The 17,261-nt window shown below is 36.3% G+C and overlaps 1 protein-coding gene across 3 annotated transcripts in view; it reads right to left on the minus strand.

Annotated features, from left to right (window-relative positions):
• The window catches only part of DOCK10 (dedicator of cytokinesis 10), a 263,202-nt gene that overhangs the window by 24,786 nt on the left and 221,155 nt on the right, over positions 1–17,261 (minus strand). For all 3 annotated transcript variants that reach the window (XM_063115061.1, XM_063115054.1, XM_063115070.1), the window contains exons 30-44: positions 15,385–15,481; positions 13,682–13,726; positions 10,621–10,796; positions 10,378–10,494; positions 9,140–9,251; positions 8,327–8,448; positions 8,119–8,233; positions 7,964–8,030; positions 7,180–7,227; positions 6,507–6,608; positions 4,794–4,918; positions 3,789–3,901; positions 1,886–2,023; positions 1,066–1,248; positions 421–531 (exon numbers count right to left, since the gene is read on the minus strand). In XM_063115061.1, coding sequence (XP_062971131.1) covers positions 421–531; positions 1,066–1,248; positions 1,886–2,023; positions 3,789–3,901; positions 4,794–4,918; positions 6,507–6,608; positions 7,180–7,227; positions 7,964–8,030; positions 8,119–8,233; positions 8,327–8,448; positions 9,140–9,251; positions 10,378–10,494; positions 10,621–10,796; positions 13,682–13,726; positions 15,385–15,481 — 1,671 coding nt within the window. The remainder of the gene's footprint in view (positions 1–420; positions 532–1,065; positions 1,249–1,885; positions 2,024–3,788; positions 3,902–4,793; positions 4,919–6,506; positions 6,609–7,179; positions 7,228–7,963; positions 8,031–8,118; positions 8,234–8,326; positions 8,449–9,139; positions 9,252–10,377; positions 10,495–10,620; positions 10,797–13,681; positions 13,727–15,384; positions 15,482–17,261) is intronic.

Here is a 17,261-nt window from a genome sequence, read left to right on the forward strand (position 1 = left end):
ATAGAGGCAGTAGGGGGAGGGGATCTGAAAGCTTTGCTTTCATCCCTGGGTCTAGCCATGACTAAAGCCTGGCTCTAGCCTTGGGATTTTCAATATAATGACTGAAGGAGAAATTTTCAGAAAGTGCTAAAAGAAACATAAGATGAATTTTCTCAAGAATGGAGTTGTGAGTGAATTACTGTATTTCTGGATATTTATGGTAAATCTTCTTGCTATATACCACTCAACCATGCCTCTTGGAAATTCCACTTATTAGATCCCGTGCTGAAAGTGTAAGAGCTGATTATCAATTCAAACAAGCAAACTCAACGTAAGTCTCAAAGTCTCAACACAATACAGAATTCATATATTTTTACGATTTTGATATCTCACAAAAAGAATCAACTTCAGTTTAGAAAAAGCACACAAAACATTTCTTACTTTCATTTGCTTGTCTCCGTTGGCAAAATTATTGGTAATTGCAAGGGAATGTTGAAACCGAGAGCCTCCAATCCCAGCATCGGCTATTAATTGGCTTACGGCTTTGATGAGCTGGAAGAGAAAAAAAAATATGAATCCCCAAAAGCAAAATCAGAAATAGCAGTTTTAAAGAAATTCACTGGATTGGATGAATGTGTCATTAATTTCTCCTGTAGGTCCAATGCATGACATCTTTATGTACTAAATCTTCAGAAAGCCAAGTAATACAGGGCATTTCCTATAATCTTAAATACGAAGAAAGGCTGCAGGAATCTTGGAATCTTGGGATGCCTCTAAGAAAGAAATGTGTGCATTTGGAATTCGGTGAGATTTGGCTTCCTTGAGCTAGCCATGATTTCCTGAGTTGTCTATTCTATGCAATTCTATCCCCTGGCGGAAGAAAGAAAAGCATAAGGGAGATATGGGCTCTGCTGATTTCTGCTCAGCTGTGCAACTCCTACAACCCCAGAGCCAAGTGTGATGGATGTCTTTAAGGAGAAATCTGCTGGGGAGTTACAGGTTGACCTGGGGACAGCAGGTCTTAATCACTGCTGAAACAGATCAGTGGTTTTAACAATAGCATTAATGAAAATTAGCAGCACTTACTTGTAAGTGGGACCGGACAATTGACTTCTGCTTATTAACTTCAAAATTCTTCCTCATGAAAAAGTACAGAAGTGCTGAGGCTTCTGTCTGAGTTGACCGTGACCTGTGGTTACAGCATTTTAGGACCTCATAGCAGAATGATCCACAGAGGTCTGCAGGCCCTTGAAAAAATGCTGAAGGAAACTGCAGAAACGGCAGAACAGGTGCAGTGAGCAACATTCCTTCATTTTGCTTTGTTAATTTTCCTATTTGACAATTCCCTAGAACAAAGTCCCCTCTTTATTTTTTCAACCTAGTCTTTTTTTCCTTTTGCAAGTGAGGATATAATTTTGTTTATTAAAGTCTGTTAGTATTTCTGTTTTCTCCCTAGAAATAATTCTTTACATTGTATCTCTTGTATCAATAATTGATGAAAACCCAAAATAATTGAGTGCTTTGAAATGTCCTCTAGTTACCTGACATTGTTAAAATCACAAATGTTATTTACAGGTGTGCTCAAAGGCAGTAGTTGTATCCACTTTAATGTGGAATCCTTACCTTGGCATGAACAGACATGACATTGAGGGTATAAATTTTCTCTAACTCAATCCCGCAAACACTGAGAACCCAAAGAATTGGTGGCTAGTTTTATTCCCTTTTAATATCCAAGCAGATAGATTACCAAGGCTGTGAGCTAATTTTGAGACCAGGAATCAATGTCTAATAAAACCAAAATGGAAGAAAACAAACCTTCTTCCCTTCATACAGAGAGATTCAAGGATTATTACATGTTCATTATCATCCTTAACTGAGCTTTTGCTGGAACCTTAAGGATCCTTACCTTGCTTACAAACAGTCTCAAGGAGGCAAACACATGCTTTAGTGCTGTGGCCGACTGGTTGACGTGGAAAAAGATCATGTAGGTATCAAAGACCCTTTTCATCAAGGAATTTTGACAGTCAGATTGTTGGAGTTGTCTCTAGAAGTTCAGCACAGATGTTATTTAGAATAAGTGAAAGAACATTTGTATCCTTTCAAAAAATATTTATTGTGTACTTACCATGTGGTAGGCACAATTCTGAGTGCTGGAAATAAAGTACTGAACAAGAAGATATGGTTTATGTTCCCAGTGAAACTTACATAGCAGTGGTTGAAAAAAACATGACTAAATAAGAAAATAGAGTAGGATGATATGATAGAAAGTAATTGCTAATAAAGTTTCTTTGATAGGGCAATCAGCAAGGACCCATCTGATGGATAACTGACACATGAGCTAAGGAGCCTGCCATGGAGAAATTTGTGAGGATTGTTTCAGGGGGGAGAAACAGAGAGTACAGAGCCTTGGGTTGGAGGGGAGGTTGTGAGTTCAAGTTGAGAAAAAAGCCTGGTACCGGGCAAGTAGGGTGGGGTCAGGAGATGAAGTCAGATAGGCAGGTCCTTGCACACATTGGTAAAGCCTTTAAAATGTATGAGATTCGAGCAACATTTCCACTGAGCAATAAAGAATCAAAACGTAGTTTTTGCTTTTTCTACCACCATGCTGATGGGTCACCTAAAAACAAGCCTTTCTTGGTGTAATCATTCTTTTGGGTGTCGAGACTTTATTCAATGTATCCAGCTTTTCCTGGCTCAATCCTTACTCTGTTAGCCTGGGTTTGTAAGCTCATTTGCTTGAGCTGGAAATATTTTTAATAGCTTTATTGAAGTATAATTGACATACAATAAATTGCATGCATTCGAGGTGTACAATTTGATAAATTTGACATTGGTAGAGACCCATGAAACCATCACCACCATCAAGATAATGAACACATTTATTACTTTCAAAAGATTTTTAGTATCTTTTTGTAATCCTTTCCTCCCACCCTTCCTCTATATCCCTAGGCAACTGGCAATCTGCTTTCTGTTTCTATAGTTTGCATTTTGTAAAATTTTATATAAGTGGAACTATATAGTATATACTTTTTTTTTTTTTTTGCCTGGGCTTCCTGAGATTCATCATGTTATAGCTTGTATCAGTAGTTTATTCCTTTTTACTGCTGAGTAGTATTCTATTGTATGAATATACCACAAGTTTTTTTAATCCATCGACCTGTTGATGTATATTTGTTGTTTCCAGATTTTTGCTATTAAAAATAAAGCTGCTATGCATGTGTGTATAAAACTTTGTGTGTTTGTGTGGACATATGCTTTCATTCCTCCTGGGTAAACACCCAGTTTTGAAATGGCTAGTCACGTGATAAATGTGTTATTAACTTCTTAAGAAATGGTTTTCCAAAGTGTTTTTTACCATTTTTCATTCCCACCAACAGTAAATGAAAGTTCCAGTCTCTCCACATCCTTGCCAAAACTTGGTATGATCAGTCTTTTAAATTTTAGCCATTCTAATAAGATGCTCAACCTTATTAGTTTTTTGGATCTAGTTGTCAATTTAATACATAGTGCCATTTGTCTCTCCTTCAATATTGAAAAAGCACAGAGTTACAGTCTCACTCAGCCCAGCTTGCCTGACAGCAAAGGGAAATCAGAAAGACTATTTTCTGACAATAGTGAAATACATATGTGTGTATATCAACCTTGCATTAGTCAACTTGAGATAAAATCTGAATTTCATCTTTACACTTAAGTTGATCTATATAAGGCTAATTGATTTCATAAATTATTTAAAAAACATGTTCTTGACTTCACATGACTTTTCTAACTCCCATTTTATCATATGCAGAAAATGCTATGATCATACTCACCTGGTGAATCTGAGTGAAGAGGGATAACAGGTCTAGGATAGTGAGGCAGACCTCTGTAGCTATATTAGCCTCAGTGTCTACATGGTGCACGATGTCTATTTCATTGGAGTTGCCTACAAAATACAAAGTAAAACATACATAAATGTCTAAGAAAATTCTTTGTGCCCTACAAAGGATTTCCTTCTCTTACAATACACAGTGTTTACTGGTATTTCGATTATTAATTTATTAAATAAAAGTGCTTTTGTTTTTTCAATCTTCCTATTGGCTAAATTAAAAACACTAGACAGAGTCTTTAGTGCGTGTGCCCTCTGCATATGACAGCTGTAGGATTTCCATTAGTTCTTAGCTCTGTTCCACTAATTCAGCCATCGACAAGGTCATATGTCATCCGTAATCAGGCTGTTTCAAGTTCTATGCTTCCAGGTTAATAGACCAAATGTACAGTCTCAGTGGACAGCATACACAAATGGCCCCTTCAAGAAAGGCACAAAGTGTGTTTACAGGTTAAGGCATGTGCCTTTAAACAAGTAACTGTGGGCCACGCATCCATAATTGCTAACAATTACATGCTACAGAACACTGGGTTCTGTTTTGTCCTCATTCACAAGCTGGGACGCATGCATCTCTGGATTCAAGATCGCATGCTTACTGCTTCTGGGACATGGACAGCTTGATCCTCTTCCCGCCGAGTAATAACCTGGTTGAGAGAGGCCCCCACAACCCTCACAATGCCCAAAGTGACTTGTTTCCTGAGCAGCTGCCCAGCATATTACACTGAGAGCTGTCCCTACCCCCTTTTCTCCCCATAAAGGCACTACATTCTTAAAATCACTCTTTCCTCTAAGAAATACCCCGGGGCAACAGCAATCCTTAAAAGCAGGGGTTTCACTGGAACAACAACATTCCTTATGTTTCTAAAACACCATTATGCATTTCATATGCTACCCATACCTAGAGAAAAATTGATAACCATCTTGTTCCTATTATTTCTGGTTTACTTACTGGTCATGGTATTGTCTAACATCTGCAAGAGTTTGGGGTTAGAAAGTGCATTTTTGCCTCGTATTATAGGTAAAGTTTGTGATCTGTGCTGTTTATGTCCTTCGTGATTGGAAGTGGTGTGCATCCTGAAAATTAAATAAAAAAGTAGTTCAAGTTACTTGGAGATGTTATATTCAATGATTCATTGAAATATTCTAGATTGAGTCAAATATAAAAAATAATTTGAACAGACTTTTTATCAAAAGTATTAATTATAGGTGACATGATAAAAGGGACTTTTTAAAGTACTTTTGGAGAAATTTTATTTAAGCCAAAATAGGGTTCAGAAGAATAATATATAGAATAGCAGACACACAAATTAATTCTATTCAAACACATTCATTTTTTAAAATGTAATAGTGGGATTCCATAAATGCTAAGTTGGCTACTGGCTGATCAGACACAGTGGCAGACATTAAAACGTACAATATTGTATAGCTCAGATGCATCAAATTTTTTTTAAAGAGATAAAGCATAAAATCTGTACTGGAACAACCCTGGCTTTTCTATCCCTGTGTTTGGAAATTCCTCATGATTTATCAATCCAGTCTGGAACTCATGGAGGAAAAGCCTTGGTTTCTAGGGGGCGAGGACGGCAAATGGCCAGGAGCTGTTCAGATGTTCCAAGAGAAGCCTGAAATCTAACTCACCAAACATCTGCAGAACTGCAGTGACCTCAGGTGGGTTATTATTAGTATTGAAGGTGGAAAGCAATTCTTTACTGTCCTCTATTCTACTACTATTTGCAAAACACACCCATTACATTTTTTTTTTTCATTTACTTTCTCACTAGAGAGCAATTCTAAAGGGTCCTCGTGGAGGGAGGTAAAATTTATTATATGATTTATTGGCTATATACCACTTTCATATTCCCTTCTTAAACTCTTTCTAAAACATTCACGTTACGTATTATTATTATACCTCTGGGAAGAATAAATCAAACTAGGGAAAATGTTAGCAAAGAATTCTTATTTACTAGACCCCGAGGAGCTCTGAGGCAGGACCTCAGGACAAATGTTTGCCATTGGGCAGGCTAATGAAGAATGATTCCAGGTCCTATACATGAGTCACATCAGTCTAATGACTAGGAAATGTAAAGTGACCTTATGGAGCCATTCATGCTTCCTCATTGCTTTTGACCCTTCACAAAACAATTTCAGCTTCAAGGACATTGCTAAAATATTACAATTATTGAGAAGAATAGAAAGACATGATCCTGTATTTTGCTATGTCACTAGGAGATTGACAAGCATTAAAAGAGGCATTTATTGGAATCATTTCTACCTTTCAGGTTTAATTGAATGGAAATACTCATTAGTGTTCATTCTATGAGAGGCATTGTGTGCCAAGTGCGTATAAATAAGGCATAATCCTTATCTCTTTGGTCTTTGCAAGCTAGTGAGGCAGATAGGTAAGTAATTAAGAAGTTTCTTCAGATAAATACATAGAATTATTTGAAATTTGAATTTGGTTTGAAATACACACACAAGAGGGTACTTCAAAAAATTCATGGAAAGATTTTTGTTACCTTTCAATTCTATTTTTCCACGAACTTTTGAAGTACCCTGGTATATGTATGTGTTTGTGCGTATGTGTGTATCCACCCCCCATGCAGACATACACACATATATACACACATATACAATGTTAAATACCTAGCAAATGTGACATTACCATTGTGACAAGAGACCTGATGTCTGGCAGGAAGGATTGGATCCTTTGAGAGTTCCGTTGTTCTGGGTGGACTGCACAAATTTAAATGCAGCAGCAATTTTTCTGCAAGGAAAACTAAGTTTTAATTACAGCTTAGCATTTGTAACTTACATATGAAAAGAGAATGGCACCTGACAAAGTAATTAGTGAAGAATGAAATATTTCACATGCTATGAATCAGTAAAACATAAAATCCCATGTTCTTTTGTATATGGGAGAGGGGGGGTGAGTGAAGGTGCTGTGAACTTTGCTGTCTTTCATGAGAAGATGATGACAGCACAAAGTTATTCCAGATTACTTTTTTTTTTTAGTTTACTAGATGTCTTTTCTTAAATAGGTATCTTCCAAGTTCTAACTATGTAACAATAGATAAATTAGCTCCGAAGATACATGAAATGTGGTTTCCTTTTAAAAATGTATGTGTTTGTGCTTTTCTCCCTGGACAACTTTATTCCTAGCTCTACTATGGGTATGGGACCATCTTCAAAGTTCTTTGCCTAATGTGAAGTTAACCTAACAATCCTTATTTGCATTTTAAGATTTATAATATATATTTATTTTTTGAACCTGATATATTGATATGTGTCATAATCTTAAAAAACCAGATTAACCTATGAGAATTTAAAATCATTACCTTACTATATTGCGTTTTCCTAGGTATCTGAAATTTTGAAGGCAAACACTAGAAAGGGGAAAAAAAAGTCATATTCCAATTATTTATAACCTTTTATTTATCAAACTTTTCATTTAGTATATTGAAGAAAATAGTAAATTAAATATGTTTTACGTATTGTTATATAATTTACCATATGGTCTTTGGAATGAAGGGTGGTATAATGAGCTAATTTTTTTTTAAGATATAACTCATGTTTATTATTGCAACAAACCAACCAAAAATTCAACAGAATATCCATTCCCTGGAACGCCACACAGCACTCTATCATCTGTTATTGTGTAAAAAAGAAATTGTACAGCAGAATGCTTAGTGGCTGTATTTGTAAATGTCTCTCTCCTTTTTTAAAAAACTTTTAAAAAAAAATTATTTTATTCAGCATTACACAATGTAATTGTTTTTCTGTGGCCCTTTACCAATTCCTCCTTTATCACCCCCCACCTCTTCCCACCTCCAGTAACCTCAGTTCTATTCTCTCCTTTTGAAAGTTCAACATATCATTGTGACTGTCATATCTTTCTTTTTTCATTTGTTTATTTTTGCATATACTAATTATCTTGATTTTAGCATCACATATTGCACACAGGTATTGATATTTAACTGTACTCCATAGATATGTACAATCAACTGTTTCAATAAAAAATATTTTAATTTACACATTGTAATTGTGCATGCTTATGGGGTACAGTTTGATGTTGTGAAGGTTCCAGAAAAACAGTGTTATCTAATCAACTGTATAACTTACTCCAAGATGCTGAAGAAGTCGGACACCTCCGGACTGGGTGCTCTCTGCCAGTAGGCAATGAGAGTCTCTAGAAGGAAACACCGTGGGGCATGAGACTCTTTAAAACTCAAACTTTGCTTTTTCAAAAAAATCTAATTTTAAAGAGTTTTCTTTACCGTCTGAAATTGTTTTCATAATGTGAAGAAAGCACATAAGGAGACTCCTGGTTTCTGCTTGATCTAACTTGTCGAACCGAAGAGTTGAGCCAATCAAAGACAAGGGTCGTGGGATCTAGAAATAAAAGGGCCAAGAATGCCCTAGTAAGAGGAAGAGACTTCTCACTTGGAATCATGACAACTGGTCAGTCTGGGAGGGAAGTCGCACCTTTTCACAGTTGTCCGTCTTCTCGCTGCTCTTCTCATTGGTACTGGGATTGGAGTCAAGACTTGCTAAGGAGGCTCTGGAGTCAGCATGGTTTACTGTAGAAATAGCTATTGATGAAAATGCTGTAAACACAAGCCACAGCACACATATGGTAATGAGATGTATGGGTACAAAAAAAAAGCTGCAATGATGAACCAAAAAGATATTGATTATTGAGGTGGTAGCTATGTTGTGAAAGGCGAACATAACAGAGTCTGGGATTGGCATTAATGATATGCAACATTTTAAATATTAATTGAATGGCCATTACAGACTTAGGAGAATTTGGACCATTATCAGTGGAAATAAATTAAAGCATGTTCCTTTGGTTTCTTAAAATGCTCTTTATAGAAAGATAGCTCTCATTCTAAAAATGCTGTAGTAAAAGTTCATGAAGATACTTTGAGAAGGAGCTTTCAACTTTTGACAGTTCATGAGAAATTAAAATGTCATTTTCAAAATACTTCTTAAAAATAATCTTTGAAACTGAAGAGCTATTATATTTTGAAATGCTGTATGCCATGAAAACTTAAAGACTGTTTCCAGAATGAAGCAACTGGATAATACCTGAGTAGATTGCTTCTTAAGGCAAGTAAAAGTGAACACTAGAAGAGGAAGTTACTGGTTGGCATTCAGACTCTTCGGTTGTACAAATGTATACTTTGCCATATGGATTATGCATAATGAATTATGGACTGGGTAAAAAGCACAGTGGTATACAATGTCGACGTGGATGAGTGTTAAACACAAGTGTTCTCATAAGGTCTCCAGTACCTGCTATGGAATTTAAAACATCTTTAGAAAATGATGTATCCACAGAGTTCGCATGTTTCATAGCTGTCTGGGTTTGAAATCCTCCATTGGTGCTTAAATCATCTCTTGATCCCTATATTCAAGATGCAGAAGAGATGAACAGGAATCAGGACATTTTAACATTGTAAACCCACATAAGCCTTCTTCATCACACTTTTAGTTAAATACTTAATCTGATCTTTTATATTCCAGCAAACGGTTTCTGCCAGAGTAAGCAGTGAAAGTGAATGCAATCAAATCCATACTCTGAGTCACAATTTGATTGCTTATGTGATTTTTTTTAATGATGCAATAGAAACAATCTTTTAGGTATTAACTAAATAGCTGGAATGCTTATATAAATATGTTCATGGACTCTATTAGAGATTATACTCATATATTATTACTATCATGGCTTATTTTATGTATATTACTATTACTAACAACTAGATTTTAAATATTTATTATATCCCAGACTCAATGTGAATGTTTTCTATTACACAATTTTATCCTCAGAAGGATGCTATGATGTAGGTATTTTATCCCATTTTACGAATAAGGAAATGTTGGCTTAAAGAGGTTGGATAACTTATATAAGGTCACCGAGGCAGTAACTGATACTGCTGGGATTTAAACAAGGTCCAAAGAGAAAAAAATTCCAAAGCCATAACTCTAACTTTTAGATAGGAATATCTTCCATAGTTACTGGATTCAGCAGTGTGTTAATTTGTCTGGGATTTGAACACAGGCAACAGATCTGTAGCGGATTGTTGTTCACAATGATGGCTGAGTCGGGGAAGAATTATAAACAGGCCACTCCTAGGCAGTGACTATAAATAAGGCACTTGGCTATACTGACACCAGCTGGGCATAATGGCAATGCAGAGAGAGGTGGGGGACAGGTGTACACTGAGGATGGAACCATGAATGCAACAGGGAAACCTACAAAAATGGAAAAGAATTGGCCAGTGAGGCAGAGAACAGAGGAAAAAAAAAAATGCTGAAGAGATGGACCAGGTGGAAGGCTAAAGTGACCAATCTGGAACAAATGACATGGATGTGAATTTCTCAAAATACCCAGCAAAAGTGTTGTTTAACTACCAGTTTGCTCACAGATGGTGTATGTGTGTGTGGGGGAGGGGGATTGTTATGCAGGGCAGAAATATAAACAAGACAAATTCTTTATTAAAATAGAAATGTGAAATATTGTGCAAGCTTACCTGATTAGATGTATTGACAGTAAAAGGATACAGGTCCTTCAGGTAAATCCTTGGCATGTTGTCCAGAAGCATGCCATACAGGGGCATGTACAGACTTGCTATCTGGGCCTGCTTTCTCTAGGTGAAAAAGTAGCCAAAAGAAATGATTCAAATAAAAATCAATAGGCTTGTAGGTTTGATATGCACTTAATGCAGTGAGCCATTAAATGGTGTTTAGGGAAGGGAGAAAGGAAGATCACTTACTGGTTCTCTGTATCGATCATCAAATGAATGCTTAGCCATTAGATTTTTTAGGACAGCTAAAGCTAAGTGTCTGATGTCTTGATCTTCCTGCAGGGCAAAGCCAACTTCTCGGAGTAGAATTCCAATTAAGAAGTGTTTGCGGCAAAATTCATTTGTAACCGAATATTCAGGCATATCTTAAAAGGAAAGAAAAGAAATCATGCCATTGAAAATCAAATAATCACTCCATAATTGAGACAGATATATCAAACAACTTTTATCAACCCCTCCCACCACTAGGAGGGGTTCAGTAATACAGTCTTGCTAAGAGATGAGACGTGTTGTATCTTCAAGGAGAACTCAGTAAGATACGGACAAACACAAATACAAATACAACTTAACACACATCAAATGTTAAATTCCATAAAAAGGGCATGTTTACAGTATTACAGGAGTTGAGAGGAGAAAAATATATTTTGTGTCTGGAAAAATCTGGAAATGTTACCAGAAGGAATATGTTGAGATGGGCCTTTGAGGATGCTTAAGGTTTGGAGGTGCAGGTATTTGTGGGAGTAGACGGAGGCAGTGGAGAGAGGACAGGAGGTTGGGAGAAGAAAGGATATAGTTTTTGATGGCACAAAATTCTGAAAGCACAGGTATGTGGCAGTCAGAACAGCATCCAAAAGATGTGTGGTGAGAATTGAGGCTTGAGAGATAAGGTAGACTAGATGTTCGAGAAATTTAACTACAAACCCCTTAGCTGGCATTCAGGTCTCTCTGCCATTTGCATTTAATTCTGTAGGAGATGTTAAGATCTCTGAGATCAGTGGCCTGATTAGATGCGTGCTTTATTGTCCTATTAATATGGTGGCAGTATGCAAACGAATTACACTGCAGGGAGATGTGGGGTGAGGGACACAGTACAGGAGGCTGCAGAATTGGGGGAGGAAGAGAACAAGTGAAGACATGGTGTCTGGGTTGGGGTAGTAGGAACTGAGTACAGAAGTAAACTCCCCAGGACAAGTCGGCTGAAAGATGTGAGGGAAGCCAAAGGGGCTGCAAAATTTTGAACCATAAGTATGGAGCAAAGAAGATTAAAGTGTCCAGTAGTAATGGATTATTCAGAATTGTACAATGTGCTTCATAAATGCAACTATTAATAGTAGTACTAGCACCTACAAGAAAACATAAGAGAAATGCTCTTTGACATAATTTTATAAATATGACCTCCAAAGCACAAGCAACAAAAGCAAAAATCAAGTGGGACTGCATCAAACTAAAAAGTTTCTAGACAGTAAATGGAACAATCAACAAGGTGAAAAGGCAACCTATAGATTGAGAGAAAATACTTGCAAACCATATATCCGGCAGGAGCTCCTACCCCCAATACATGAGGAACTCAATAGCAAAGAAAAAAAAGAAAGGACTCAAATAGACATTTTTTCCAAAGAGGTCATACAAATGGGTATTAGGTATATGAAAAAGTGCTCAGCATCACTAATAATCAGAGAGATGCAAATCAGTATCATGATGAGCTGTCATCTCATACCTGTTAGGACAACTATTATCAGGAAGTCAAATGACAGCAAGTGTTGGCCAGCGTGGAGGAAAGGGAGCTCTTGTACACTGTTGGTGGGATTGTGAACTTGACAAAGCCATTGTGGAAAATACTATGGCGGGTCTTCAAAAAACTAAAAATAGAACTACCATAGGATCGAGCAATCCAACTTCTGGGTATGTATCTATCGAAATTGAAATCAGTATCTCAGAGAGATCTCTGCACTCCCCTACTTTTTACAGCATGGTTTACAACAGCTGAGATATGGAAACAACCTAAGTGTCCATCCACAGAGCAATGGATAAAGAGAATGTGATAGATACGTATAATGAAGTATTTTTCAGCCATAAGAAAAGAAGGAAATCCTACTGTTCGTAACTGCATGGATAAACCCGGAGGACACTATACTAAGTGAAATAAGCCAAACACAGAAAGACAAATTCTGCATGATCTCAGTTAATACATAAAATCTAAAGAAGTTGAACTCATAGTAATAGTAGAAAGGTAGTTGCCAGGGTCTGGGGGATGGGAGAAGTGGGGGAATTTGGGTCAAAGAGTACCGACTTTCAGTGATAAGATGGAAAAAATCATAAAGATCAAATGTACAGCATGGTAACTACAGTTAATAATAACGTTTGTATACTTGAAATACGCTAAGAGTGGATCTTAATTGTTCTTACCACACAGATACAAAAAGATAGTAATTATACGAGGTGATGATATGTTAGTTAGCTTGACTGTGGTAATCACTTTGCAGTGTATATGTGTATCAAAACATGCTGTACAACTTATACAGGAGGTACCTGACTTACAATGATTCAACTTAAAATGTTTTTGACTTTATGATGCATTTATCGGAGTATTAAATGCATTTTCGACTTACAGTGAATGGGTTTATTGGGTTGTAACCCCATCGGAAGTTGAGGAGCATTGTATAATTTTTATTTGTCAGCTATATCTCAGTAAAGTTGGGGGAAAACAGTAGACTAGCACCCATGTATAGAACACATACATTGTGCCAGCTCTAGGCTAAGCATTTTACATGCATTATCCCATTTAATCCTCAGTACAACCCATGAGGTGGTTATGATTAGTATAAGAAACTACTGGAATATTCCAGTTCATAACTGACCAATAGCAAATTAAACGTATTGACTTTTTCAGTTCATGAAGATGGCACTGAATGTGGAAGTTTAGGAAACTAAAAATCAATGGGCTTCAGGTTAAGTACATTTCTCAGTGGAATAATAATATTAAAGGGCTATTGCTTTGGGAAATTAAAGAAAATTTCAACCTCTAGAGAATATAATATGAAAGAATTGAAGTTAGGGAATCATTAAATTATCCATGACAAGAGAAAAGTTCAATCAACTTTTGAATATTTTGACTATATGATATTAAATATATGGCTATTTATTAGCACTTGGAAGTTGGAACGTTGTAGTGTCTACACTCATTAATATTATCGGCTGATGCTATGGCTATTGATGTTTAGCTAACATAATATAAAATATCACCATTTACCTGATGCATGAAACTCTTGAGTTGATTCCGAAGGTGTCAAAGGATCTAATATATATAAATAAACAAAAATTCACATTTAATATAAATAAAGTTCATATATATATATACTCAGACACACACATATACTCATTAACTAAGTGCAATTTATACTGAGAAATTAAAATATATTGATTAAAAATGTAAGTGAATCTCAATATTGCTGGTTTTCAAAGAAAATACTTTAGATTATTTATTTGATTTCCTAAAAAAAGAATGTCATAAATTTATTTTAACTCTTAGTCTTCTACTTGAGCACCTATTATTCTATCAGAAATCTGCCTGGCATGAAACATATATTTTTATGTTCACTGTTTATAGTATCAGATTTACAAAGAGACTAAAACAATTGAAATCAAAATAACCTAATAAAGGTTTGGTTCTCTTGAGTATTTTAGCCAGTTTGGCTTACCCAATAACAACTTGGCATGAGTTTATAAAACAAAAACAAATACAAAAAAACCCCAAAGTCTAAAAATGTTATTGTCCAAAATAACATTTCTACCCTTTTTTCTATAAAGGCATTAGATAAAATGTGTTTCATAAGTTAGAAAAGAATGGAATAATGTATGTAGCTTACATTTAAGATTAAAGTGGCAAAACTTTCATAGGCTTGATCATGTGTTTTACTCTTTTTTTTTCCTTCCAAAATATCAGTGGAAGCTATCGTAGCTAGAAGGAGGCTCTTTACCCTCTTAGTTTCTGCTTTCCATAAATATCAAAACTGTGCCCTAGTTCATTCACTGCTGAGAAGTAAAATATTTCAAGTTCCTAAATTATTTTAGTATTTTCTTTGCATCTTGATGTTTGATTCATTTCTGATGTCTAGATGGGTGATGTCTATTTTTTTTCACAAAACTAATAAATCAATGTATTTCCTATATATTATTTATGCCATAGAAAGTAGAGTCAAGAAAACGTGAAGCCGCGTTCTTACCTGCATCCCAACCTCTAGAGGTAGCAAGTATTTACAGTGCTGCTCTCCCTCCCTTTCTTCCTCTCTTTCATCCTTCCTTCCTTCCTTCCTTCCTTCCTTCCTTCCTTCCTTCCTTCCTTCCTTCCTTCCTTCCTTCCTTCCTTCCCTCCCTCCCTCCCTCCCTCCCTCCCTCCCTCCTTCCTTCCTTCCTTCCTTCCTTCCTTCCTTCCTTCCTTCCCTCCATCCCTCCCTCTCTCTCTTCCTCTTCTCCTTCCCTTCCTTCCTTCCTCGGCATCAGTTTTCTTTGTAAAAGCTCATTTCATTTTGAGGAACTGCATTTTAAATAATTACACGCATTGATCGGTAATTTCCAATGAATTTGTACTCACAAAGTATAACTTTTTCTCCCTGTAATTTTATGTCTCAAAATCAAAGGAAAGTGGTCTTTTGGAGCCAGTAAGGTGAAAAACAGCATAGCTCAAGGTTAAAATTCTTTGATTTACAACCAACGGTTTTATAATTTTGCTGGCCTTCTCTTTAACAAAAAAAGAAACACAAAAATTGAGAAATAGAGCATATTTATCATCATGTGCCGACAGCCTCTCTTGCATTTTAATCAGATTACCTGGGTCTGAAACCCATGCGACAACTTCAGACAAAACTGCCACCGAGGAAACAGAATATAACAAACAAAAAGGAGAAACAAACAAACAAACAGAAATGTGTAGACGAAAACTCTGGGAATTATTACCTGGGATGTTTGCAGATCTTATGGGGAGACACAAAGGAATAAAATGTTCGTGCTGACATACTTCTTGAAGAAAATCAAATTTATACTGGCATAAGGTCTGAAAAAGAGTCAAATTGAATGACTATTATTTACATTCCAGGAAAGTTAATACAAACAACAAAAAAATCTGTACTCGAATCTTATCTCTAAAAAGATGTAGTTACTTTTGTGTGACCACGAGGTCATTGTTAAGATGAAAGGATTTTGTTTCCTCCCAAGTGGTGCAGGTAGTTAGACTCCCTATTTTCAGAGACTGGTCAAGGGCTCCTTATGAAATGATCCCACTCGTAAGCTACATTGAGTGTTTACGAGATAAGAATCTTCTCATTCACGTTTTTAGCTACTTTTGCCTTATGTTGTGATACAAATATTATGAGAAAAATCCTGATGCACCACATGAACAGAGCTCTCTCGAAAACTATACTCAGATCATAAAACAGACCATTCTGATCAGCTCCTACGATCCAGAGCTAAGGAAGACAATGATTCATATCATCTAAAATTAGATTGAATCTGTATGGCACTTGCTCTTAGAGTACATTATTAATTCTACTTCCTCCCCGCCCATGCAAACAGGTCTGTCTTTTCAATAATGTCTGGATAAGTGGAGTCCAGACATGGTGTTAAGGCTACTGTAACACATGTTGCGAACAACCACATTTGTAGGAGCAATTTGCATTGCTAATTCATAACTGCTCTGTATTCACTCTCATGCCTGCTCAATAATCATTATTAAGACAACAATTGTCTTCATTACGTTTACTAATATTAACTCACAAAATAAAATACATTCCATTTACTCAGATATTTTAGAATTGCATTTTGTGGCAACTTTAATCAATAATTTAAAATTCTGCCATTTCAAACAAGGATGTTTTTGATTTAATTCTTTGTACATCATAGTGAACAGGAACATAATTAAATTATAGGTTAATTATTATTAATCGAGCACATTCTGTTTGGCCTCTGAAAAAATGTATAATTTAGGCCTACTGCAATTATATCTAAATGGATATTCTGCAAATTTCATGTTCTTTAGCTGTTTCTTCAATGTTATTTACTCCTGATATGGTTCTAATAAACTTTCTTTTGCTCAAATCCAAGTCAGTTTCTGTTGCTTGCAACCCCAAGAAACTTGACTGATACAGCTTTCATAATCTGGCCCATTTCCAGTCTTAGATCTCCTCAACATATGCCATACTATAGCTCAGTGGTTCTCAAATTTGAGTGTGTAAGAGTCACCCAAAAGTCCTGTTAAATAAGATTTGGGGGCCACATCAGTGGTGGCTCAGCTTCCAGGTGGTGCTACCTCGCTGGCCTAAAAAAGCACACCTTGGGAAGCACTGCTGTAAAGTTTCCTCCTATCTCCCCAACACATACCCCTAGGTGGGTGGGGTGATTGACTGTCCCATTCTGCCAAGGACTGAAGGTTTCTGGGAAGTGGGACTTTTGGTGCTAAAACCAAGACATTCTAGAGAAAATTGGGCTATAAGAATTATAACTTGTCGTATAAGTGTTTTAAAAGTCTCTAAAATATGTTTAAGCATTTGCCCACATATGGCAACTAATTTAAATACTGGATATAATACACAAACCAGAAAGTTAAAAACCTATAAGCTAAACAGAGGCTGAAAAGAGCCACTGCCTTCACCACCTGCAGGAAACAGAAATGAAATGGGACACTTTGATTCCACTTGTTCCCCAATAAGGAAGGACTTAGGAGGAGATGTACTCTGCACATGAACCAGTAAAAGGCTGACTCTTCTTGGCACAGGAATTATTTTCTGTTAGAGATTTAATGCTTTAGACGGATATGCACAGAGACCAGTTTATTTATT

The sequence above is a fragment of the Cynocephalus volans genome, chromosome 1, assembly GCF_027409185.1.
Source record: "Cynocephalus volans isolate mCynVol1 chromosome 1, mCynVol1.pri, whole genome shotgun sequence".
Taxonomy (NCBI): domain Eukaryota; kingdom Metazoa; phylum Chordata; class Mammalia; order Dermoptera; family Cynocephalidae; genus Cynocephalus; species Cynocephalus volans.